At 44.1% G+C, this 27,877-nt stretch overlaps 1 protein-coding gene across 1 annotated transcript in view; it reads left to right on the top strand.

Annotated features, from left to right (window-relative positions):
- The window catches only part of TRPV1 (transient receptor potential cation channel subfamily V member 1), a 215,442-nt gene that overhangs the window by 27,960 nt on the left and 159,605 nt on the right, over positions 1-27,877 (top strand). Inside the window, exon 4 of the mRNA XM_063955821.1 lies at positions 8,836-8,976. Coding sequence (XP_063811891.1) covers positions 8,836-8,976 — 141 coding nt within the window. The remainder of the gene's footprint in view (positions 1-8,835; positions 8,977-27,877) is intronic.

The raw sequence follows: 27,877 nt of genomic DNA, 5'->3' as shown, positions 1-27,877 counted from the left end.
TAGAAAACTGAAAAGACTCAAGCTGGCAAAAGCACCGCAAAGAACTGTGCGTTCTTTGAAATCCCAAATCCACAAGGAGAGTCCAATTGTGTCGTTTGCGATGCCTGACCTTCCCAACACTGGACGTGAAGAGCATGCGCCTTCCACTATTTGCATGCCCCCTGCAAGTGCTGGAAGGAGCACCCGCAGTCCAGTTCCTGATAGTCAGATTGAAGATGTCAGTGTTGAAGTACACCAGGATGAGGAGGATATGGGTGTTGCTGGCGCTGGGGAGGAAATTGACCAGAAGGATTCTGATGGTGAGGTGGTTTGTTTAAGTCAGGCACCCGGGGAGACACCTGTTGTCCGTGGGAGGAATATGGCCGTTGACATGCCAGGTGAAAATACCAAAAAAATCAGCTCTTCGGTGTGGAGGTATTTCACCAGAAATGCGGACAACAGGTGTCAAGCCGTGTGTTCCCTTTGTCAAGCTGTAATAAGTAGGGGTAAGGACGTTAACCACCTCGGAACATCCTCCCTTATACGTCACCTGCAGCGCATTCATAATAAGTCAGTGACAAGTTCAAAAACTTTGGGTGACAGCGGAAGCAGTCCACTGACCAGTAAATCCCTTCCTCTTGTAACCAAGCTCACGCAAACCACCCCACCAACTCCCTCAGTGTCAATTTCCTCCTTCCCCAGGAATGCCAATAGTCCTGCAGGCCATGTCACTGGCAAGTCTGACGAGTCCTCTCCTGCCTGGGATTCCTCCGATGCATCCTTGCGTGTAACGCCTACTGCTGCTGGCGCTGCTGTTGTTGCCGCTGGGAGTCGATGGTCATCCCAGAGGGGAAGTCGTAAGCCCACTTGTACTACTTCCAGTAAGCAATTGACTGTTCAACAGTCCTTTGCGAGGAAGATGAAATATCACAGCAGTCATCCTACTGCAAAGCGGATAACTGAGTCCTTGACAACTATGTTGGTGTTAGACGTGCGTCCGGTATCCGCCGTTAGTTCACAGGGAACTAGACAATTTATTGAGGCAGTGTGCCCCCGTTACCAAATACCATCTAGGTTCCACTTCTCTAGGCAGGCGATACCGAGAATGTACACGGACGTCAGAAAAAGACTCACCAGTGTCCTAAAAAATGCAGTTGTACCCAATGTCCACTTAACCACGGACATGTGGACAAGTGGAGCAGGGCAGGGTCAGGACTATATGACTGTGACAGCCCACTGGGTAGATGTATGGACTCCCGCCGCAAGAACAGCAGCGGCGGCACCAGTAGCAGCATCTCGCAAACGCCAACTCTTTCCTAGGCAGGCTACGCTTTGTATCACCGCTTTCCAGAATACGCACACAGCTGAAAACCTCTTACGGCAACTGAGGAAGATCATCGCGGAATGGCTTACCCCAATTGGACTCTCCTGTGGATTTGTGGCATCGGACAACGCCAGCAATATTGTGTGTGCATTAAATATGGGCAAATTCCAGCACGTCCCATGTTTTGCACATACCTTGAATTTGGTGGTGCAGAATTTTTTAAAAAACGACAGGGGTGTGCAAGAGATGCTGTCGGTGGCCAGAAGAATTGCGGGACACTTTCGGCGTACAGGCACCACGTACAGAAGACTGGAGCACCACCAAAAACTACTGAACCTGCCCTGCCATCATCTGAAGCAAGAAGTGGTAACGAGGTGGAATTCAACCCTCTATATGCTTCAGAGGTTGGAGGAGCAGCAAAAGGCCATTCAAGCCTATACAATTGAGCACGATATAGGAGATGGAATGCACCTGTCTCAAGTGCAGTGGAGAATGATTTCAACGTTGTGCAAGGTTCTGATGCCCTTTGAACTTGCCACACGTGAAGTCAGTTCAGACACTGCCAGCCTGAGTCAGGTCATTCCCCTCATCAGGCTTTTGCAGAAGAAGCTGGAGGCATTGAAGAAGGAGCTAACACGGAGCGATTCCGCTAGGCATGTGGGACTTGTGGATGCAGCCCTTAATTCGCTTAACAAGGATTCACGGGTGGTCAATCTGTTGAAATCAGAGCACTACATTTTGGCCACCGTGCTCGATCCTAGATTTAAAGCCTACCTTGGATCTCTCTTTCCGGCAGACACAGGTCTGCTGGGGTTGAAAGACCTGCTGGTGACAAAATTGTCAAGTCAAGCAGAACGCGACCTGTCAACATCTCCTCCTTCACATTCTCCCGCAACTGGGGGTGCGAGGAAAAGGCTCAGAATTCCGAGCCCACCCGCTGGCGGTGATGCAGGGCAGTCTGGAGCGACTGCTGATGCTGACATCTGGTCCGGACTGAAGGACCTGACAACGATTACGGACATGTCGTCTACTGTCACTGCATATGATTCTCTCAACATTGATAGAATGGTGGAGGATTATATGAGTGACCGCATCCAAGTAGGCACGTCACACAGTCCGTACTTATACTGGCAGGAAAAAGAGGCAATTTGGAGGCCCTTGCACAAACTGGCTTTATTCTACCTAAGTTGCCCTCCCACAAGTGTGTACTCCGAAAGAGTGTTTAGTGCCGCCGCTCACCTTGTCAGCAATCGGCGTACGAGGTTACATCCAGAAAATGTGGAGAAGATGATGTTCATTAAAATGAATTATAATCAATTCCTCCGCGGAGACATTGACCAGCAGCAATTGCCTCCACAAAGTACACAGGGAGCTGAGATGGTGGATTCCAGTGGGGACGAATTGATAATCTGTGAGGAGGGGGATGTACACGGTGATATATCGGAGGGTGAAGATGAGGTGGACATCTTGCCTCTGTAGAGCCAGTTTGTGCAAGGAGAGATTAATTGCTTCTTTTTTGGGGGGGGTCCAAACCAACCCGTCATATCAGTCACAGTCGTGTGGCAGACCCTGTCACTGAAATGATGGGTTGGTTAAAGTGTGCATGTCCTGTTTTGTTTATACAACATAAGGGTGGGTGGGAGGGCCCAAGGATAATTCCATCTTGCACCTCTTTTTTCTTTTCTTTTTCTTTGCATCATGTGCTGATTGGGGAGGGTTTTTTGGAAGGGACATCCTGCGTGACACTGCAGTGCCACTCCTAGATGGGCCCGGTGTTTGTGTCGGCCACTAGGGTCGCTAATCTTACTCACACAGCTACCTCATTGCGCCTCTTTTTTTCTTTGCGTCATGTGCTGTTTGGGGAGGGTTTTTTGGAAGGGACATCCTGCGTGACACTGCAGTGCCACTCCTAGATGTGCCCGGTGTTTGTGTCGGCCACTAGGGTCGCTAATCTTACTCACACAGTCAGCTACCTCATTGCGCCTCTTTTTTTCTTTGCGTCATGTGCTGTTTGGGGAGGGTTTTTTGGAAGGGCCATCCTGCGTGACACTGCAGTGCCACTCCTAGATGGGCCCGGTGTTTGTGTCGGCCACTAGGGTCGCTAATCTTACTCACACAGCTACCTCATTGCGCCTCTTTTTTTCTTTGCGTCATGTGCTGTTTGGGGAGGGTTTTTTGGAAGGGACATCCTGCGTGACACTGCAGTGCCACTCCTAGATGGGCCCGGTGTTTGTGTCGGCCACTAGGGTCGCTTATCTTACTCACACAGCGACCTCGGTGCAAATTTTAGGACTAAAAATAATATTGTGAGGTGTGAGGTATTCAGAATAGACTGAAAATGAGTGTAAATTATGGTTTTTGAGGTTAATAATACTTTGGGATCAAAATGACCCCCAAATTCTATGATTTAAGCTGTTTTTTAGTGTTTTTGGAAAAAAACACCCGAATCCAAAACACACCCGAATCCGACAAAAATAATTCGGTGAGGTTTTGCCAAAACGCGTTCGAACCCAAAACACGGCCGCGGAACCGAACCCAAAACCAAAACACAAAACCCGAAAAATTTCAGGCGCTCATCTCTAGAAAATACATCTGCCTATTAGAGCTTACCCTTTTTCCATGTATACTACTAACAATAGAACACCTTGGGACAGTGCTGGAATTAGCCCATGTGCAACAATAGGTTTTGGGCCCACCCACCTCATGCAAAAAAATAAAATACATTTTTTCATATTCTATATAATTTGCAGCAAGCTTCACAAAAAAACATAATTGTGCACAGGGAATCCAGTTTTAATTTTTTAAAAGTTGTAAATGTCATTGCCAGACAGGCTATTGTAGACTACAGGCATCTTCAGCACTCTGCTCTAGCACTTTGGCCAGTATTCTTTCTACAAGAGCTGCTCCACACTTGTACAAACATCCAATAGGCTTATTCAATACAGTACTCTAGGTTCACTACATCTGCCTCAATCTCAGTTCAAACTTTAGTGCACCCTAGGCTCCAATACCATTATAAATAGAGGTGTTGATGGATCAGTAAGTGTATGCTCTGAAACTATAATGGATGTGCAACAAATACGTGTGGGGCAGCAGGGTTATTGAAACAGTACTAAAGTGTCAGGAAAGAGTTTACGATGTCCTGTAATGAAGAAAATAAACCTTAATCTGTCGTGTGTATTAATGCAATATGCCTGCTTTACATTCTGCTGGGGTTAAGGCTCACTGACATTGAGGTGGCTGGAGAGTGTGGTGCCTACCTGGGTGGCTGGGTCAGCTCAGGACTGACAGGGGCAGGGCACCGGGCAGCTGCGGGGGATCTGACATCATGATTGTGAAACAGCCCCCGGTGGCAACAGCATAGAGGAGGAGCTGAAGGTGAGAAGTGGAGAGAGAGAGGCAGAACTGAGAGAGAGAGGGTGAGGATGGGCCCCCTCCTCTCCTCCGGTGGACCACTTCCTCCTTCTTCATTGCTGTCAGGACTGCCTGCGCCTTACTAATAATGAGCAGGCCCTGGTGCAATGTACTGACTGCAATGCCGATAGTTCCGCCCCTGCCCTGGGATCCTTTAACTTGAGAGCTAAAAGCCAAAGGTAAAGGGACCCATATATCTGCAATCGCAATTTAGTGCTTCAGAGATCCTGATATTTTTCCCAGATTTATTGTTTATACAATCCATCTGACTTTGCCCATACATTACAGATATTTTTCAGTTATTTGCAGATCATTTTCAGTTAAACAGATTTGTCAATCTTGAAAGACTCATCAGTTTACTAGAAACGGTCTGCAGATCCATACACTGGCAATCTACAATCCCAATTGATCTGTGAAATTAAACATGTTGGAAAACTTGATTTAACAATCCCAATCAATTTGTGGCCGACTTCTGCGATCTGTGAACCCCGTACATTACAGATTTATTGACCCAATCGTCTGCAAATTGACAAATTGCCCCAATTGTTTGCTGATGTATGGGCCCCTTAAATCCTGCAGCTAATTAAATGCGCCTCACTGACAGTTATTCCAATCTCCACAGTGAGCCCTCGCTTCACTTATCTCAGCCCATTTCCCTTTTAGCATCTAAAATTAAGAGTATAGCCCTTCCAACCCTTTGTTTTTATATCTGCATTTATTTTCTTTACCACGCTATCCTAATGCAGTGGTCCTAATCATTTTTGGTAGCCCATTTGCATCACTTTATACCCCTGGCCAGTAGCATTTTACCGCCTGGTGACGCCCCTTTTCCTATACTTTCAAGAGCCAAAAATCGGTACAGACCATAAAAAAAGGCACTGTACCTGCCAAAAAGGTACAGTTGGAGGGTATGTAAATGTGCTTTAAGAAAAGTAATAAATAATGACACAAGAATAGAAAGAAGTGTACTGTATATTTATTACATATTACAATGCACAAAAAAATAAAAATTATAATAAAACCATAGCCTACATATGTTTTTTTTTGCAGGAATACAGAGATAGACATTTTCATTTTGTTATCAGGGTAGTACTATGCAGGGGCGGTGACAGCTACACCGGGCTGGAAGGGGGTGTGGCCAACTCTGAAAGTTGTGTCCAGGCCCCCTCCTTAGAAAATATACAAAATTTCTGCCATTGGTGCTGCACAGGGAGGGGTTGTGTGTATGCAATCAGTACCCCTCTTACCCGCACAGCAGTGTGTGCTGAGCTGGGGAGAGAGGCTGCTGCAGGAGCAATCCCTTCTCAGTCACAGACTGAAGTGGAAGTGCCTGTGCCTGCAGTTGGGGAAAGGGGTGCGTATGATGGGGGGGGGGGGGGGGTAAGCAGAAGGTTCTGGGCTTCTCCAAAAGACCAAGGCTCGAGTGAATAGTACCCCCCCTTCCCCGCCTCAGCACCGCCGGTACTATGCTGCAGGAGGCTAGCGATCCCTACTAGGACAGTTGTCACTTGGATGCCCCACCCACCATTATACAAATTTTTCATGTACCCCTGGACATACTAGGAGTGCTGCGAGGGGGTACTCTTTGGAGGCACCTGGTAGGGAGAGAGGGACAACTGCTGCTACTGTGTGCTGGGCTATGGAGGATCCAGAGAGGCTACTGATGCTGAGCAGCAGCAGCCTCCTCCATCTCTCCTTGCCCAAAGTGCCAATGCCGCTGTGCTGATATACATCAGCCAACAGAAGTGGGCAGATAAAAAGTGTTACAGGGATGGCCATCGCAATGATCACTCCCTGGATCCGCCCCTGACCGAGGGGGACAAATGCCCCTCCCCTTGCTGTCGATGATCCCCCACACCACTTTGCTGTGCATACTATTTAAAAAAAAAAATTGGGTGGGGATGTGGCCACGAATCCTCTGCGTTAGCCACACACCCCAGTACTCAGGCTTGCCCTCACTCTTGACCGACCTGGCTGGTACCCCAGGTTGAGAAGCACAGACCCAGTAAAATGACCTTGTTTTATGTATGTCCTGTTTTTCCTGCTGTTCAAAGCTTTGGTACATTACACATAAATTACAACAACAATAACAATAAACTAATTTAATCTGTATTGTTTATTGCATTTTTAAAATTAATATAACTCATACTTGCCTACCCTCCCATATACTGCAGGAGACTCCCGAATCATTTAAGAGTCTCCCGCTGCCCTGGAAATTTAATTTAACCCTTGGGATCCCCCTGCCTCGTAAGTAGGTATTCACAACTGTGCAGTCAGCATACTTATTAGTCTTGCTGGCCACAGCAGAGGATGTTGGTAGTGGAGTCTTCCTCCTCATCCCGCAGCCACTCAGCAGAGCAGACTCCAGAGTCCCATTGGTAATTCAGGGCCCTACATGTACCACCGCCACACTGCCCACCTTCTGCAGTGCACTGCTGGGATTGGAAGAGTGTGCAAGTGCAAGAAGCAGAGAGAGCTGTGGGGAGAGGCCGGCCGGGAAGTGATTGTGGGTAGGTACTGCATCTACAGTACCTGCCCACAACAGTTGCATGAAGAATGCAGGACACCCGCGTCTGGTGTCTCCCTTCCACTGGCTGAGCTTGCCACTGGCAGGTAATGTGCTAGCACCGGGTTCTCCTGCCTGCATCATTTCCCCTCTGCTGCTGGAAGAGCCACCAAGGCGAGGGCTGGGGGTCTTCTGTAGGGGCTTTATTACCATCACTCATCCGCAAGGGTAAGACTGCATTTCCAACTCTACATCAAGTGTGTGTTGCCATATACTGTAGTGTGTTTGAGTCAGATGGGGAATACTGTGCTCTAGGGAGGTGTATAGGCACCTGGTGACAATGAGGTAGATGGCAGAATGCATCTTTGCCAGGACTTTATGTTGGAATGTTTATGTTAGTAATAACTGCTCAATATTGGGGTAACAATCTATGATCTCACTGCAGTAGGCAACATTCTTCTCCCTGTGGATAAGGGATGCATGCAGGACATGTACTGTACAGTGTACACTGACATTATATAGCCATATACACCCCTCACCTATATACACTCATCTCCATGTACAGCATGCAGCCTTATACACCCCTCACCCATATTACTATTATTATTAAATTTTATTTATAGGGCGCCACAAATGTTTAGCAGCACAGTACATATGGCATATATACACTCCTCATCTTCTTATACAGTACACAGCTATATACATCCCTCACCCATATACACTGCTCCTCTCCATATACAGTATACTGTACATATACACGCCCATAGGTGGAAATAGACACGCCCTTTGGGCAGAACTTAAAACTCCCCCTCAATGGCACGCTGCACTTTGCGTACCACATTCTATACCAAACTGGAATCTCCCTGAAACTGGTTATCAGAAGTAGGTAAGTATGATATCACTTAGCATATTTATCAAATATGTATAGGCCAAGATAGTAAAAGCTGCATTTGCTAAACATGTTGCCAGCTCACACCAACCCTTATGAAAAGTACAAGTCTGGCTGTATGCCGCACATACGGTAGCTCTGAACTTGCGGCTTTTTGTTTGTAGACCAATAGAGCACTGTACAAAAAATCTCATATGTGATCACTTTACTTTTTTAACTTCGTATACAGTATATTGTTTCTTACTTTGTTCCAATAATTTCTTATTGCCACTGTAAAACATTCTACTTATCAAGGTTTTTATGCCGCTATTGATAAATATAACCCTTAGTAACTCGATTTAGGTGCATGCATGGTTGTACAATTAAGAGCAGATTATAAAGGGTATTTTTCCCAAAGTGCTGGTTTTTAGACGTGGAGATGTTACCAATGGCAACCACTCAAATTGTACTTATCATTTATCGAGCACCTTCTAGAAGCTAATAGCTGCAATCTGATTACTTGCTATGGGCAACATCTCCACCTCTAAAAGCCCACACTTTAGTAAATATACCCCCTAGTGTGAATTCTTCAATATTGCATTGCAATGATCCAGAAAATAGACAGTGAATGTTCTGAAAAGGAATTAAACAGTTCTCTTAGGAATGTTAGAGAGTTTGAATGATTCCTGTGCCTCATTTGTCAGTGTTGTTATTAAACTTAACATGTACTGGTGTTTCTGCCAGGTCAGACTGCTCTGCACGTTGCTATTGAAAGAAGGAACATGAATCTGGTGGAGATTTTGGTTCAGCATGGAGCCGATGTCAATGCAAGAGCAGATGGTGAATTCTTCCGGAAAGCCAAAGGGAGAGCTGGATTCTATTTTGGTGAGAATAAATGGAGTTGCAGCTGGAAAAAAGTAAACTAATCATTTCTACTAAGAAAACAAAACAAGTTACAAAAACAGAATATGTGAAAACAATATTGTCCAAATTATCCAATCAACAGTCTCTTAGTGTTACAAAAATGGCCATGTTATGGCTTGATAATGCTGATTATCTTACAGGAATGAAAGCTATACCTTAAACACACCTTAAAAACACTTTAAACCTTTAGCCGCTGCGGCCGCTATACTTAATACACACTCTACGCACTTTTTACGCTATTAGCGTACAGAGTCCCGAACAGTGTACGGACTTTGCGTACACACGCCGCGCTGATGGTACAAAGTACTCACAGCGCGTACACACCCAGAGATACACCGCAAACCCTTAACAGCTATGCAATGCAATGATAACACACTTTAAACCTTAGCAGGGCAATGAGGACACGACACCAGATTTGTAGTTAAATCACTGGGTTCCGACACCACAGCGTAATACTGCTGAAAGGGGGTTACAATACAATCAATACAATACAATATAATATAATATAACAGAGTGAATGGCTACAGTCAATGTACATACGTGATTGGAATCGCTTGCGCTACCCGGTCCGGTCCTCGGTCATCAAATAGATAACTTTGTGAGTCTTGTCTGTGACCAGGCTGCAGCAGGCTTTATTTATATCATTTGTCCATTGGACACAGGAATGCACTTTTACAGTACAGGAGAGGTCATAGGTCGATTTGAATAGGTAGGCGATGTCTTTCCCAACTGCTCTTGTGGGTGGTCTCCTCTGGATTCCCACCGCATACATAATATACAGTAAATACAGTTTATATCTATATTCTGCTTCTGCACATAACTATCCGCAGGAACATGCGATCTTCCTCTAACCAACACCGGAATGTTACCCTTAAAATACCCTACAGCTGGATACCAAACACCACCTTATAACCTTAGTCTGTCCCCTCTTATCCTGTAAAGGTGAATCCCTTTGTTCTGTAACCATTTAAACAGCTATTACTTTCTGATGTGGTGCACGGGGACTATGTGTACATTGTGCACTATCTGTATTAAATATGTAATGTGTTTTGATAGCTCTCCACGCGTTCACAAACTCTACCGTAAATACCCATACCACGCACTGATGCGCAGGACCGCAGGAGCGACCATACGCAAATTGCGAGTATGTGCACGCACGACAGAACAAGTGCACGCGCAGTGGGCATGTGTGTGTAGTTTGTACGTGGTGTGTGTTCTGCAATATTTTTCGACTTTGACAGGCTTTAGATATAGGTATACTACTGTAGCTAGATTAGATAAATCTATATACTGTATGTGATCCTGAAATTCTGGTCAATGGTGAATATTTTGCTAAATTGGTTATAATTTGCCAACATTTGGCAAATAAATAACACCGACTGGGGGACAGGGCAATCTCATAGCAAAACTCATGGATAGATAACGTGATGCTGACCCTTACTTTAGGATTGGCTGATACCCTGGACAGAGGCACAAAGTCTTTCACCAGGGACCCCCACAAGGCTTTGGGCTTTGCTGTGCCCGACATGCAGGTTGCAGCCTTCTGTCTGGATTCCTAAGTAGTGGGGCTGGTATACACTGGAGCTGGAACTGATAGTTCACCATGAGGTGTGCAGTAATTTAGATATCAGACTGGATCGGGACAGGATGGGTAATACAGGTACAGGGAACAGGAAAGGAACAGGTATGAAGCAGGACAGTAGGATAGGAGTAACAGGAATCTGAAAACATAATTCGCTTAAAAAATGTACTAGAAAGCACAAAGGCTTAGACGGGAGCCTATATTCTAGCATAGGAGAGTGTCCAGGAACTTCCTTTTATAGGCGGAGATTTGAATTTGGCGTCAAATGTGATGTCACATTTGGGCGAATCTGGCCCTTTAAATGACAGAACAGTGGGGGTCATTCCGACCCGTTCGCACGCAGCGAACGGGTCGGAACAGCACATGCATGGTGGCCGCATTGCGCACGCGTGCCATCGCCAGGCAGTGGCCAGAACAAAGAAGAAAGTGATCGCTAGCGCGATCGCAAGAAGATTGACAGGGAAGAGGCGTTCTGGGGCGTCTACTCACCGTTTTCCGGGCATAGAGATTCAAACGCAGGCATGTCCAGGCATTTAGATGGCGGATGTCTGACATCAATCCCAGGACCTTCGTCGCTGGATCCGTCGCACAGTGTAAGTAGGTCTGTCCAGTGTCCACGGGCTTGTTTTGCAGGAAACTTTTTTAGCATAGCAGGGCTGCACAAGCGATCGCATCCCTGCTATGCTAAAATACAGTCCCCCATAGGCGGCGTCAAGTTGATCGCACGAGCAACAAAAAGTTGCTACATGCGATCAACTCGAAATGACCACCAGTGTGCGCATCCCAATGCAATCTGAAGCGGAAGCCTGCTACTAGGGAGGGAGAGACAGCATGCTAAGAGACTCACTGCGGCTGGTACCACTGGGCAAGGTAGGACTGGCCCAATTGGGTACTGGGGAAATCCCTGCCAAGTCCAGCACAGTCTAAAGAATATTAAATAAATAATTTTAAATAGTAATGTAAAAAAAACATGCATCTGTTAACCTCCATCAAGCCCGGCGCAAGGGACAGTTGTAATCCCCATAGCATAGTAAATGTTTATTTAGGGGGAAGAGACATTACAAAACCAGTATCACCCCTTTTGCTTCTATTCCAGTGGTTCCCAAACTTTTTTGAATCACGGAAAGATTATCAGAATTTTTTTTCACGGCACCCCAGGTCCACAGGTTTCTTATTGAGAAATTTAGAGAGAATTAGTAAATTAAGTAAATTGTATTTATATGTCATCCTTCAGTTCAGTTGTGTGGTGAGGGGAAAGAGTTGCTTCTGTGTGTCCACATCAGGGACATGCAGTCAGTGAAGGCAGGGGAGGCAGTGCCTCCCCTGTCATTCATTAATGATTAAAATAATACAAAAAGATACATATGACACATATTCTGTGTCATATGTATCCTGTATTTTAGTTTATTAAACTAGTTTGGGAGGCCCTGATAGCAAGTGCCTCCCGTAGACAGTGGGTACACAGTGGGAATGGGGGATAAAGCTGGGGGCGGGGCCAAGCACTGGGCTGAAAAAGCCCTTTAAAATAAAAAATGAAAATGGCACTTATGTAAGGGTAGCGTCTAGATTACCTTCGTGGAGAGGACCTTTCCCATAACCCCCTGGGTCCATGTCACAACCTATTTGGATTAGTAAAGTGTGGCGAGCGAAGCGGAGCGAGACACCGTGCCCGAAGCGTGGCGAGCGAAGCGAGCCCACGAGGGTCCAATGCTGCATAGAAAAAAACAAAAACCCTAAACGAACGGAGAACGAAGAAAACATTTAGGTGCTGTAAGGGCGGAAGTTCTCTCCTGCCTTCTTGTTTTGTCACGTCCAGGTCCTTATCACGAAGGCAACATAGACAAAACCCTTATGTAAGTGCCTCGCTGGCAGGGAAAGCACGGTCCTGCTAGCGAGGCACATTTGAATGGACAGCGGATCCAGTGCTGGATCCGCTGGCCCAATCACCAATACGCAGTGGCAGGACAAGGAAGGGACTCAGAGCTCCCCTCTCTTCATTTCCCCGACTTCAGTCCTACCGGAGGGAGCCTGACAGCATCCGCCAGCACCTGCCAGCACACGGTGATCTACAGCTGGAAGAACCGGGGAAGGAGCAGAGCCAAGTGCCGCAGTGCAGCAGCAGCTAATCTGCACGGCGGCAGCGGTGGCGCCGGTAAGCCCAGACCCAGGGAGTAAATTGTGTGGCGGCCGGCGCTCTCCTCCGCCCTCTCTCAGGCAGAAGTCCCAATGCCTGCTGCAATCTCCTGGCGGTGGCTTCTGCACGGGTCCCAGCGCTGCCTGCTCCAGCCCAGACTGCTCTTCCATGTGATCTCTGGAGAGGGCCCACTGCCACAGATCAGGTCAGGTACTTCCACTTGTCCCTACCCGGATCCCCAGACTTCAGCTTTGCAGCCTTGTCTGGCTGTCAGTGATGCTGGAGAGGGGATGGGGGGTGCTTGAAAGTGAGCTGCTCCTGCTGACCTCGGCATGGCTGAGATGATGGAACGCAGCTACTACACCTATGCCCTGAGCCCAGCACTCGCACCCAAGAGCCTGTGAGCTCTGGGCTCTGCAGGGACCACGGAGAAGCTGCAGGTAGTGAGGCTGGGGGCCCCAAATTGGTGGAGGGAGATTAGAGGAGATTGTACAGTATAGCATTTAGCTTTTTTTGTTTGGTCCACTTGTAGTGAGGGATTCAGTATGAGATGCCAGCACTTGGGATCCCAGCGATCAGAAGACCGACGTCGGGATCCTGAAGTTTACAATGCCGAGGGGTGAGTTGAGGGTGTTCTCCCCTAACCTTCCCTTCCTACAGCCTAACCCTAACCTCCCCCTATAGTTACTAACCTCCCTGTGGCGTTACCTAAACCTAACCCTCCCACCCAGCAGCCTAACCCTAACCTCCCTGCGGCGGTACCTAACCCTCACTCCCCGCACCCTAACCTCCCTGTGACGGTACCTAACCCTCCGTCCCCGCAGCCTAACCCTAACCTCCCTGCGGCGGTACCTAAACCTAACCCTCCCTCACCGCACCCTAACCCTAACTTCCCTGTGACGGTACCTAACCTTCTCTCCTCCACAGCCTAAGTCTAACCTCCCTGCAGCGGTACCTAAACCTAACCCTCCCTCTCCGCAGCCTAATCCTTCCCGTTGATGCCTTACCCTAACCTCCCCAGGGGTCGGCTAAAGTACCCCCGCCCTAAACCTAAGGCAGGTGCTATACTTACATAGGTTGAGATGCCAACAGTTGGGATTCCGATGTCGGTGTCCTGACCAGTTCAGGATTCCGGTGCTGGCATTGCGACCGGTGTCAGGATTTCGACATTGGCACCGCATCTCGTAGTGAGTCCTCCCCTACATGTCATACCATGGGTCTCTCCATTATAGCCATCTTTCTTTTCTTGTTTTATCAATCATGTTATGCATATGTGTTTTGTATTACTGCAAATGTACAGCCAACATAACGTGCTCTCTCAACACTCTGTTGGGACAGTGGAATAGCCTGGTGGGGTCATGCTTCACATACCTTCACAATATGTTTGAAGTCTGTAAGGCTTATGAAGGACAAGGTGTCAATGATGGCCTTGTTTGTCATGATACCACCAACCTATTCCACTGTAAAATGTGAGGGACTTTATTCTTCCTGACACTTGATTCTTATTACCTTGGTGTAAACCCTTAACCTTTAAGTACTCCTCTTGCTGAGGACATTTTGTGGTCTGTGTATCTATGCAATTTCACTGATGTCACCAGTGCGTTTGCTTATACGATTTAGCTTGTGGTTACTACACCCGCATACTGGGCCAATGACAAACATGGGACAATGAATTGCAAGCCTTAAATCAAAAATACTAAAACGGCAACTGCACACAATACCATATAAACTAACCACAAGCTAAATCGTATAAGCAAACACACTGGTGACATCAGTGAAATTGCATAGAGACACAGACCACAAAATGGGGTGTAGTATGGTATGCCGGTGGCCGGGCTCCTGGCGACCAGCACACCAGAGTCGGGAGCCCGACCGCCGGCATACCGACAGCGTGGCGAGCGCAAATGGGCCCCATGCAGGCACGGTGGCGCGCTACGTGCGTCACGCTATTTATTCTCCCTCCAGGGGGGTCGTGGACCCCCACGAGGGAAAATATCTGTCGGTATGCCGGGTGCCGGTATACTGTGCGCCAGGAGCCCGACATTCGGCAACCTGAAGACCACCCCAGTATGCACTGTTGAAGGTGTTCAGAACACAAGTTACGGTGTAATGGTCACAGCACTGAGGTCATGGGCTTAATTCCCAGCATCACCCTAACTGTGTGGAGTTTGTATATTCTCCCTGTACTTGCGTGGGTTTCCTTCGGGAACTCCGGCTTGATGCCGCAATCCAAAAATATATTGGAAGGTTTATTGTCTCCCAACATAAAATTAACCCAAGTGTGTGAGTGTGTGAACATGGGCAGACTGTATGGGCCAAATGGTTCTTATCTGCCATCAAATTCTATGAATTAACACAATAAGCCCAACCCATCTCAGTCGATAGTCAGTGGCAAACGCAGGATTTGCATGGGGGGGTTTCCAGAACTGGGCGGAGCCAATCACGGGGGTGGGGACTGAGGTGACCCAGTATATGCTGGGTCCGTAAAACTAGTGTGTGTGTGTGTGTGTGTATATATATATATATATATATATATATATATATATATATATATACACATATATCTACATATATCTACACATATATATACATATACATAGCATATTAAACATGCATGCATACATATATATATATATATGTGTACACACACATACAGTACATATATATATATATATATATATATATAAAAAACAACAGGATTCAATCCCTGCGCTGCATGTCCGTGTTTCCAGAGTCTTTTTTAGAGGATGTTATTCCAGTGCTGCTCAATCCAACTCCCAGCCAGGGAGTAAGTGGTATTGGTACTAGAAGCAATAAGGAGAGCGCACTGGTAAACGTAAAATCAATCACTTTATATAAAAACAGTAATATCCACATACATTGCAGTAAAGATTTCCAAACTTCGTGAAGTCCACACGACCAGCAGAATTGCGCTCAACCGAGCTGGAAATGTCTCGTCGGCTCCGGACCCGGCGGGTGACGTCACAACGTCCTCAGCAGAAAGCCACGCCCAACGCGTTTCGACCTATCACAGTCTTCGTCAGGGGATGTGGTAAATGTGTATAGGCACGATCTTATATACCCATTCCAATTCATAACAGCTGTTACTACTTAATTATACTTCATAGTAATGCACTCACATTTCACAATTGGATCAAAACGGCAGATTATCCATACAGGCTTTTTAGCAAAAATTGTCTATCCCATTTAATACATATTTTTTAAATAAAATTTTATTACATTGCAAATCTCCAAAGTAGTTCAATTGTTGCAGGCAGTTCATTTCATGGTCTAGCTGTCTGCTAACAGTCAAAATTAATCTCAGCTGTTCATTATAAAGCAAAAAATGGGATTGACACTTCTCACTTCACAAAGTATAGACTAGTCACTACCACTAACACTTTATATATATTTTATTGCCATTTGTTCAGCTGCAGCAGCATTTCGTGTATTATATTGCATATATTGAGATATTGCATATACTTATATTTATATATATAGAGAATTTTGATTTTTACGATCTCAGCGATAGCGTTTAGTGGTTGTGTATATCTGATCTCTTCTTGATGGCTTTTTTAAGAAGTGATAGAAGAAATCTGAGAAATGAAGAATGCCACAAGATGTTTGATGAGCACTTAGATGTTGGTTTTAAGAGAACTTTTAAAGATAAAGATATCGGTTTAGACTTAGACTCCCTTTGGAATAAGTTAGAAAGAGTATATACAAGAGATATGAAATTAAGTTGGGAAATCACGACATTAGAAAAATATGTTGAACATAAAATAGTACCAAGGGGGCTGAGGCTTTTTAAAAAACCTACCTTTGGAAATGAGAGGCAGACTTTTATGCAGGAATGGAACCAGATACTAGAAAATAGTTCAATGGATTTAATGAGGCTTATTATTTTAGAAAGAAAAAAGGAATTGGTTGAGATAGACAAAGAAATTTGTGAACTAGAGAAACAACTAGATCCCATAAAAGATCTGAAAGAGTTAAATGATCTCAAAAGTGAGAGGGATATACGTATTAAAAAATTAGAGAGTGAGATTTTAGAAACGAAGGTTAGCAAGTTCAAACGGGATACGATTGATTATAGAGAAGGAACAATTAGAAACTGGCCCAAACAAAGGAGGGATCTGAACACAAATGTGAAAACAAATTATCAGTATAAAACTCAGTATATAAATAAGAGGTTTCCTAAAGGGAATGAGAGAGATGGTGATAGGATTCCATTGACAAACAGATTTGAAACATTAAAAACACCTGATTATAGAAAACAGAATACACATTTTTTTCAGAGAGATCGCAATTGGAGGGAACGGAGAAATTTACACAACAGGGAACCAAACCCCAGTCCAACTTCTGGGACAAAAAGAAAGAAAGACGAACAAAGAGAGGGAAGAGAGGAGGAAAGAGGGGTAAAAATGAGGAAACAGAACTCCCAGTAAAAACAGATGTCTTTAATTTATCTGATCATGTGTTAAGTAAAAACGAAATTTCCCTGTTGTCAAAGGGTTTATCCTTTGCCCCTAATACTGCTCCAAAAGGTTTTGAATTATTTATAGATATAAATAAGTTTACGAGAAACCTAACGTTGAAACGCCATTTTGCTAAGAATAAAAAAGTTACAGAAACGGAAGAGACTGCAAATAATACCAATACCTTTAAAAAGAGATCTAACTTTTATCCGGTAGAATCGAGGGGGAACTTTATCGATACGTTCTCTAAATTAGTTAAAAAGGATCTGGACAAGATGTGTAGCAATGAATTCAGATTCAAAGATAATCTAAGTAAAGGGGAGAGAGCAGCCCTAAAAGGTTTAGAGAATGACCCCCTACTGGTATTAAAAATGGCGGATAAGGGTGGGGGTATAGTTTTATTAAATAAAAAAGATTACCTTATGGAGTGTGAGAGACTCCTGAGTGATAATAAAACTTATAAAAAATTGTTAGAAGATCCCACTGAACGAATTGTTGAAGAAATTCGAACACTTTTAGATAAGGGCGTAAAAAATGGTAGTATAAGTATGGACGAAATGGGTTTTATGTTTAATCCACATCCTCGGGTACCTTTATTTTATAGTTTACCTAAAATACATAAACGGCTGGAGAAACCACCCGGTCGCCCGATAATCTCTGGAATTGGGTCTGCTTCTTCAAATATGTCTGAATTTATTGATGCGCATATAAAAGATTATGTTTTGGGTCTAACCTCTTATATTAAGGACTCCACACAGGTCCTTAAAGAAATGGGGGACTTGGAGTGGAAAACTGAGTTTAGTTGGGTAACGATTGACGTCGAGGCCCTTTATACGAGTATCCCACACGTTGGGGGAATTAGTGCTGTAAAAATGTTTTTGGAGGAGGACATGAGAATGGGTGATAATAAGAAGGGATTTATTTTGGAGTGCATTGAATATATACTTAAAAATAATTACTTCAACTTTCAGGGAACTTTCTTTAACCAAGAGTGCGGCGTAGCTATGGGAACGCCTTATGCCCCGAGTTTAGCAAACTTGTATATGGGTAAATGGGAAAGGGAATCTATATTTAATAATAATCGATTTTTGAAATATATACACAAGTATAAGCGCTTTATAGATGATATCATTGTGGTATGGTCTGGAGGTATAGATTTGCTGGACGAATTTATGATTGAATTAAATAAGAATGAATATCATTTGCACTTTACTTATAAGTATAATAATGATACTATAGAGTTTCTAGATCTTGTACTGGATAGTAGAAAATCCAACGAAGGAGCAAAAATCGATACTTATACATATATTAAAAGTGTAGATCGTAACAGCTATGTACACTTTCAAAGCTGTCACTATAAAAAATGGATTGAAAATATCCCTTATTCACAGTTCGTTCGTTTGAAACGAAACTGTTCGGAACAAGAGAAATTCAAAGAACAGGTGCAGATCTATAGTGAGAGATTTAAAGAGAAAAAGTACCCAGATAATCTAATACAGAGATGCTATGAGAAAGCGTTAAATAGAGATAGACAAGAACTCTTGGTATATAAAGACAGAAGAAAAGATAAAGAACACATTGATAAATTTGGAGTACCTTTTGTAACCCGTTACAATAAAGGCGGAGGGGAGATTAAGAAAATTTTAAATAAACATTGGGGCATATTAAGCCTCGACCCGCTACTTAAAGATGTGATCACACAATATCCAAGGATTATATATAAAAAATCATGTTCCCTGAAGGATCGTTTGGCCCCTAGTAATATGAGAAAAGCCAACAAATATGAGGGAGGTAATAGATTGGAAGGCTTTTTTCCTTGTAACAAATGTAAAATGTGCCAGTATGTAAATAGAGATAATAAACAATTCTTGAATTCAAGTAATGATAAATCTTGGAAAATTAAAGGTAAATTAAGTTGTGTGAGCACCCATGTAATCTATATGTTGGAGTGTAAATGTGGGAAACGCTATATTGGAAAGACCAAGCGTATGTTAAAATTACGTATATTAGAACACACCCGCAATATACTGCACAAAATAGATAATCATAGTGTTCCACGTCATTTCTCAGAGTGCACTAGTTCCAGTTTAAATGGTTTCTCCTTTAAGGCAATAGAGAAGGTCTGCCTGGATGAGAGAGGTGGAGATCTTTTAAAAAAACTTAGCCAGAGAGAAACATACTGGATCTATACATTAAACACTTTTGTACCATTTGGTCTCAATGAGGGTTGCGATATAGTACCCTTTTTACACTGCTAATGTGGGAGTCATGACCCTTCTGATGATCCGAACGTGGCAGCGGCTAAATCCCGGCGAGTGGATCCATGGGGGGTTCTGTTACAGCCTAACGTAAAATAATAAAGAATAATTCTTCCGCTTCAATTAGAAACCCAAGATTTGAGTTATGAGCTGACTCACTCTTTAAAGAGATTCCCTTTTAATTTATGCTAGTAGAGTTATTTGGAAATAGACAAATAAATAATAACAGCGTGATTTATCAAAATATAGTTAACAATATGATCAGTTATATAAGCCTCTGCAAACCATTATGATATTTTTGGTAATATTTTTAAACTATGGTTCATATGTATTTGCTATTTAGTGTGTTTTTAAAATATATATAAAGTGTTAGTGGTAGTGACTAGTCTATACTTTGTGAAGTGAGAAGTGTCAATCCCATTTTTTGCTTTATAATGAACAGCTGAGATTAATTTTGACTGTTAGCAGACAGCTAGACCATGAAATGAACTGCCTGCAACAATTGAACTACTTTGGAGATTTGCAATGTAATAAAATTTTATTTAAAAAATATGTATTAAATGGGATAGACAATTTTTGCTAAAAAGCCTGTATGGATAATCTGCCGTTTTGATCCAATTGTGAAATGTGAGTGCATTACTATGAAGTATAATTAAGTAGTAACAGCTGTTATGAATTGGAATGGGTATATAAGATCGTGCCTATACACATTTACCACATCCCCTGACGAAGACTGTGATAGGTCGAAACGCGTTGGGCGTGGCTTTCTGCTGAGGACGTTGTGACGTCACCCGCCGGGTCCGGAGCCGACGAGACATTTCCAGCTCGGTTGAGCGCAATTCTGCTGGTCGTGTGGACTTCACGAAGTTTGGAAATCTTTACTGCAATGTATGTGGATATTACTGTTTTTATATAAAGTGATTGATTTTACGTTTACCAGTGCGCTCTCCTTATTGCTTCTAGTACATATATATATATATATACACGTATATATATATATCATATGTGTGTGTGTGTTTATATGTATGTATGTATGTATATACATGTGTATATATGTATGCACATCGATATATATATGTACTATAATTATATAAAGTAAACTTTTATTGCACTTACAAGTGCCACCAGGAAGACAGCAGGCTGCAGAGGACGCTAGACAGCCATTAATAATACTCATGCAGCTAAAAAAAAAAAAAATATATATATTTTTTTTTTTAGTGGAGGGGGTTTCTGGGTGCTCGGAAACCCCCCCTGGGTGCGCCACTGATAGTGGAACTGCTTTGCGAGCAAAATTATAATATCTGCTTGTGAGTAGAAAGATATGGGTGGAGGGGGACAGTGGGGGAAGACAGAGTCATTCAATATTTTATAAGGTACATGTGATGAGCGATTAGGAGTGGTTTGGTGGCACTCGCAGATAAGACAAAAAATAAATCTGATTTAAAAGAAATTGGGGCAAATACAGTGACTGATGGGTGGCATACATTGATGCGACGGGGGCCTGTCTTCCTGCTACAATGAGGAGGGTGCGGGGTAACACATACACCGAGAATTTTTTAGGAAGGAGGGGCCCAAATCAGTGTCTTGCTTAGGGCCCCAGGAGGGCTAAATCCGTCTCTGGACCCAGATGAGAGGGGCTGGGGGAAAGTGACTGCAAGTAGTGTGTTCAGGCAGCAGTTTACCCCCACATCTGTGTAACTGGCATTATACTGGGACATTATGTCTAGCTGGCACTATACTGAGGCATTACATTTAGCTGGCACTATACTGGGGCATTACATGTAACTGGCACTATACTTGGAGCATTACGTGTAACTAGCACTATACTTGGAGCATTACGTTTAACTGGCACTATACTGAAGGCATCACGTTTAACTGGCACTATACTGGAGGCATAACGTGTAACTGGCACTATACTGGAGGCATGATGTGTAACTGGCATTATACTGGGGCTATTAAGTGTAAGGAGCACTACTATGGGCATTATGTGTAAGACTGCCAATTGTGTGTGTAGGGGGTGATGATAATACGGTACATATATTTAAAATTTGATAACAATATATAATTGCGAGGCTATTCCCACTTTCCTAGGAGTGCGCGCGCCTTCATTGCGCACATTGGGGGGAGAGGGGGTGTTTCAAAAGATCTCGCTCAGATTGCCAGTAGTTTTGGACCCAGGCCTGGCTGCTCTCTGGGTACTTTGCGATCTGTCCTGTAATTACAGTATATACACAATTGCTGCAGTACCCGACCACTCCCCGTACACTCTAATCTATTTGCTTTCCCTAAAAAGTGAGCTGAGGTTTGTGCGACTGCGGATGTACTTGAGAAGCCAGTGCCTCCCCAGCCATTGACGTTACCGCACTTCACTGGTTGACATGTTTTATAATCAGCCACCAGCACTGGTTTTGCCTATTACATTCAACATAAATAATTTGAATTGGTCCTGGACCATTAATCCAAGGCACCCCAGCAAGTATCCAGAGGCACCCTAGGGTGCCACGGCACACAGTTTGAGTTTAATTGACAGGGCACCCTAAGACACCTTCCCATTAGAATGAAAAAGATAAAAATAATCACACAGCTTTCAAATAAGTATACTTTGGGGGAGATTCAAATGTTTGAAAAGTCGGTTGGGTGTCTGTTTTTTCCTGTCTAGTAGATAGGAAAATACGCCCAACTGACTTTTCAAACATTTGAATCTCCCCCATTGAGTAAAAGACTTCACAAACCCTCACTCACCGCTTTACTAAATACCAGTATTTAGAGGTCCGAGCGCCCCTGGCAAAGTAAAGGACTGGTGCCCCCCCCCCCCCATATTTGAAATAGGGAAGGCACGTGTGCCAAAAAATGGGCGTGGCCACTCAATAGTACCCCAATTCAAATTACACCACAGTAGTGTGCCTTACTCACATTACACAGCACAGTAATACACATTATTCACGTTATGCTACACAGTAGTACCCCTTATACACATTATGCCACACAGTAGTGCCCATATATATATATGGGAAGGCATGCATGCTCCTGGGAAAGTGGGCATGGCCTCACATTTTTATATAATGATATCAAACTATAAATATATAATCACACCCCCTACACATGCGCACACACACAAATAGCAGCCTTACACATAATACCCACAGTAGTTCTCCTTAAACATAATGTCCCCAGTATAGTGGTAGATGCACATAATGTCCCCCAGTATAGTGCCAGTTACACATAATGACCCCAGTAGTGCAGTGCCAGATATACATAATGCCTCCGAGTATAGTGCCAGATACACATATGCACACACGAGCCAGACACTCGAATGCCCCTACAGTGCCGCGCACTTGTATGCTTCCACAGTGCCGGACACTCAAATGCCCCCACAGTGCCAGATACACGTATGCCCCCACAGTGTCAGATACACATATGCCCCCACAGTACCAGACACACATATGCCCTATGTTGATTTTACTATTAAAGGCAGCACTTTTAGGTAGATTCACTTTTAGAGGCGACAGCTATCCCCCCACCCGGTGTAGTTATTATTATCCTTTATTTATATGGCGCCACAAGGGTTCCGCAGCGCCCAATTACAGAGTACATAAACAAATAATCAAGCAAGAAAACAGCAACTTACAGTTGACAATATAGGACAAGTACAGGGTAAATAAACATAGCTACATCAGCAGATGACACTGGAATAAGTATCAGGTGGCAGAAGACTGCTGGATTTGGTGCAGTTGAATATTATTAAAGTAAGAAAAGGATAAGCACATGAGGGAAGAGAGCGCTGCTCGTGAGAGCTTACATTCTAAAGGGGAGGGTAGACAGGGGTGAGACAGATGGGGTACATAGAGAGCGTGGAACAGAGGTTTAAGATGAGATTTGGCTGGGTTTGGTGAAGAAGTGGGTCTTGAGAGCCCGTTTGAAGTTTTGTAGACAGGTGGAAAGTCTGAGGGGGAGAGGTAGGGAATTCCAGAGAAGTGGTGCAGCACGTGAAAAATCTTGGAGGTAGGAGTGGGAGGAAGTAATCCGTAGGCAGGAGAGTCGACGTGCATTAGCAGAGCGAAGAGGACGGGTGGGAGTGTAAAGGGAGATAAGGTCAGAGATGTAGATGGGAGAGGAGTGGGTGAGGGCTTTGTAAGCAAGTGTGAGAAGCTTGAAATGGATTCTGAAAGGGAAGGGGAGCCAGTGAAGGTCTAGTAAGAGAGGAGAGGTGGACGTAGTGCGTTTGGTGAGGAAGATGAGCCGGGCAGCAGCATTGAGTATAGATTGGAGTGGAGAGAGGTATTTGCCAGGAATGCCAGTTAGGAAGAGATTACAGTAGTCCAGTCTAGAGATGACCAGTGAGTGGATAAGAGTCTTAGTAGCATCCTGGGTCAGAAAGTGTCTGATCCTGGAAATATTTTTTAGATGAAAACGGCAGGTTTGTGAGAGGTGCTGAATGTGTGGTTTGATTGAGATGGTGGAGTCAAGGATTACTCCAAGACAGCGCACTTGGGGGCTAGAGGAGATAGTAGTGCCATCAATAGATAATGAGATTGTAGGAGGTGAGGTTATGCGGGAGAGAGGGAAGATGATCAGCTAGGTCTTAGACATGTTAAGTTTAAGAAAGCGCTGGGACATCCAGGAAGAGGTAGCAGAGAGACAATTGGAGATATGAGTGAGGAGAGCAGGGGAGAGGTCTGGAGAGGAAAGATAGATTTGAGTGTCATAAGCATAGAGATGATATTGGAAACCAAAAGAACTAATGAGCTTACCTAGTGAGGACGTGTAGAGAGAGAAGAGTAGAGGACCAAGGACAGAACCTTGGGGTACCCCTACAGTTAGTGGAAGTGAGGGGGAGGTAGAGTCATAAGAGGAGACAGAGAATGAACGGTCAGAAAGGTAGGAGGACAGCCAAGAAAGGGCAGTGTCACGCAGACCAATGGAGTGAAGGATTTGCAGTAGGAGAGGATGGTCCACAGTGTCAAAAGCAGCAGAGAGATCCAGTAGAATAAGTAGAGAGTAGTGTCCCTTAGATTTAGCAGCATGGAGGTCATTGCATACTTTTGTAAGGGCAGTTTCAGTGGAGTGGAGAGGACGGAAGCCAGACTGGAATGTGTCAAGCAGTGAGTGTGAGGAAAGAAAGGAAGTAAGGCGGTTGTAGACAATACACTCAAGGAGTTTGGAGGCAAAAGGGAGGAGAGAGATGGGTCGGTAGTTCCTCAACAGCAGGGATGCCTATTAATGATCAAAGAATGCAGCAGCAGCAGCAGCCACTGTAATTGGCACCGGGGGCCAGCACCGCACCACAATACAGGCATAACTCTACATAAACTACACCCCCCAGCAGCCACTGCTGCATACTGTGAACATTACCGGGGATTCACTTTTAAAGGCAACAGCTGTCCTCCCATCCCTGTGTAGTTCCTGCTGGTGAGAAACTACACAGGGATGGGAGGACAGCTGTTGCCTCTAAAAGTGAATCTACCTACTGCCCACGGGTGGCACCCCTGGACGGCGCCCCTCCTCGGCTGGCGCCCCTGGCGAGTGCCATCCTGGCCAATAGGAAGATACACCCCTGCTAAATACATAACAAAATGTTTTCTCTTATGTCCTAGAGGATACTGGGAATCCATTAAGTACCATGGGGTATAGACGGGTCCACTAGGAGCCTTGGGCAGTTTAAGAATATGATAGTGTGCGCTAGCTCCTCCCTCTATACCCCTCCTAGCAGACCAGGGCTGGCAACAGAAATTTTGGGGCCCCATACACTGATATCTTTGGGGGCCCTCTACCTTCTTAACTCTTCCCCCCTTGATATGTACTATATATATATGCCTCCTACGTTTTAGGACTGTACCCGTCGCCATGGGTAGGATATAATGCTACAAAGTAAAATTTATAGATACAAATACAAAGACATAATTACCTGATCCAGTGCAGCTGGGATCTCCTGCCATCAGACACTCACTGAGACATGCTGGCTGGCAACCCCATTACTTCCAGTGGCGTCATCAGGTCACGTCCCCCAGCGGCGTCTGTCAGGAAAAACAATGATGTGTTCTCGGATACCCCTGTTTGCGCCCTGAGACACAAATTAAAAGCGCCCTGTGCACATTACTGGAACGCTAACACATATACACACATGGATACATATACACACATATACAAATATACATATTATACATACTGTATATATATATATATATATATATATATATACACACTGCTCAAAAAAATAAAGGGAACACTTAAACAACACAATGTAACTGCAAGTCAATTACACTTCTGTGAAATCAAACTGTCCACTTAGGAAGCAACACTGATTGACAATCAATTTCACATGCTGTTGTGCAAATGGAATTGACAACAGGTGGAAATTATAGGCAATTAGCAAGACACCCCCAACAAAGGAGTTGTTCTGCAGGTGGTGACCACAGACCACTTCTCAGCTCCTATGCTTTCTGGCTGATGTTTTGCTCACTTTTGAAAGCTGGCGGTGCTTTCACTCTAGTGGTAGCACGAGACGGAGTCTACAACCCACACAAGTGGCTCAGGTAGTGCAGCTCATCCAGGATGGCACATCAATGCGAGCTGTGGCAAGACGGTTTGCTGAGCCTGTCAGTGTAGTGTCCAGAGCATGGAGGCGCTACCAGGAGACAAGCCAGTACATCAGGAGACGCTATGGACTGGCCCACCCGTTCCCTAGACCTGAATCCAATTGAGCACATCTGGGACATCATGTCTCGCTCCAGCCAACAATGCCATGTTGCACCACAGACTGTCCAGGAGTTGGCGGATGCTTTAGTCCAGGTCTGGGAGGAGATCCCTCAGGAGACCATCCGCCACCTCATCAGGAGCATGACCAGGCATTGTAGAGAGGTCATACAGGCATGTGGAGGCCACACACACTACTGAGCCTCATTTTGACTTGTTTTAAGGACATTACATCGAAGTTGGATCAGCCTGTAGTGTGTTTTTCCACTTTAATTTTGAGTGTGACTCCAAATCCAGACCTCCATGGGTTAATAAATTTGATTTTCATTGATAATTTTTGTGTGATTTTGTTGTCAGCACATTCAACTATGTAAAGAACAAAGTATTTAATAAGAATATTTAATTCATTCAGATCTAGGATGTGTTATTTTAGTGTTCCCTTTATTTTTTTGAGCAGTGTATATATATATATATATATATATATATATATATAGTCATTTGTGAAAGAGGGCACTCACCATTTTATAAAAAGCGTCAAAAGGTCATTTATTGAAGCACAATCAAGTCGACGTTTCGATCATATCCAGTGATCTTTGTCAAGACATCATTAGGTAATGCAAGTAGCAAGACACCAGGAGCAGCATGATCAGCAAGCTCCCATGCTGGAATATTTATACCATCAGCAATCAGAGACAGTGAGACACCCATATACATCACTTCCTGTTAATAAGTCAATCAGGAAGTATAGTTAGATAGCCACTATCTGTTTAAATAATACTGGTACTTTATATCAGGCATGATCCAATGGACAGCGTTATAATATATATCAATAAACTGAAACAGAACACAAGGGCAATGGCTCAATACATCGATTTACTCAAACAGGAAGTGCCCGTGCATTCCACCTATGCTGGAACGCACTCAAGGAGCGGAAGTGACGTGCCTAGATAGCGGAAGTGACGTAGCGTCACCCAGGCAACGGCGATCACCGGCAACAGTGGCAACAAAGCTCAATGGTGCTCTCAGTCACCATAGTAACCATCACAGACATGCATAATAGATAGAGCTTATAGAGAGCAATTATAAAACCCACTCATCTTAGATTACTTATAATAAGGATATGCTGTTATATAGGATAATGTACCTAATACAAGCTCCATGTTAATAACATGATATCATGGTTATGATAGAAACATATAGGATAGGGTGTATCAGATGTGTTTGACTGCAGTGGCACAAAATAGAGAATTTAACTAACATACCAACATATAGACCTTTATAGTTACAGTAAAAATAAAATATAACTTTTAATAAACCCATCTTAAAATCATGGTCACTGTTGATACACCTAGCCGACGAGTACGGCATGATACCAAGATCAATAATCTGGCATCAACCCAACTGAAGAGACCAGGTGCAATCATCAATGACCAAGGCAAAAAAGTTACACATAATATTCATACAAAAATACAAATATACAAGAGAGGCTCTGCTGTAGAAACACTCGATAGCACTGTCACTGTAAAAAGATTCCGTACGGGTTCGCCTCATTAAGTCCATGAGGTGTTACAGTGTCCAACTCAAAGATCCATCTTGATTCACGTCATTTTAAACTCATTTCCCTGTCACCTCCATTAATGGATGAAGGGATATGGTCAATCAGCATACATTTGAGACTAAACACTGAGTGTTTGTATTGTAGAAAATGTTTGGCAAC

This window comes from Pseudophryne corroboree, chromosome 2, assembly GCF_028390025.1.
Source record: "Pseudophryne corroboree isolate aPseCor3 chromosome 2, aPseCor3.hap2, whole genome shotgun sequence".
Classification (NCBI taxonomy): Eukaryota; Metazoa; Chordata; class Amphibia; order Anura; family Myobatrachidae; genus Pseudophryne; species Pseudophryne corroboree.
Note: the sequence above shows the minus strand (reverse complement) of the source record. Positions and strands in the feature narration are given on the sequence as shown.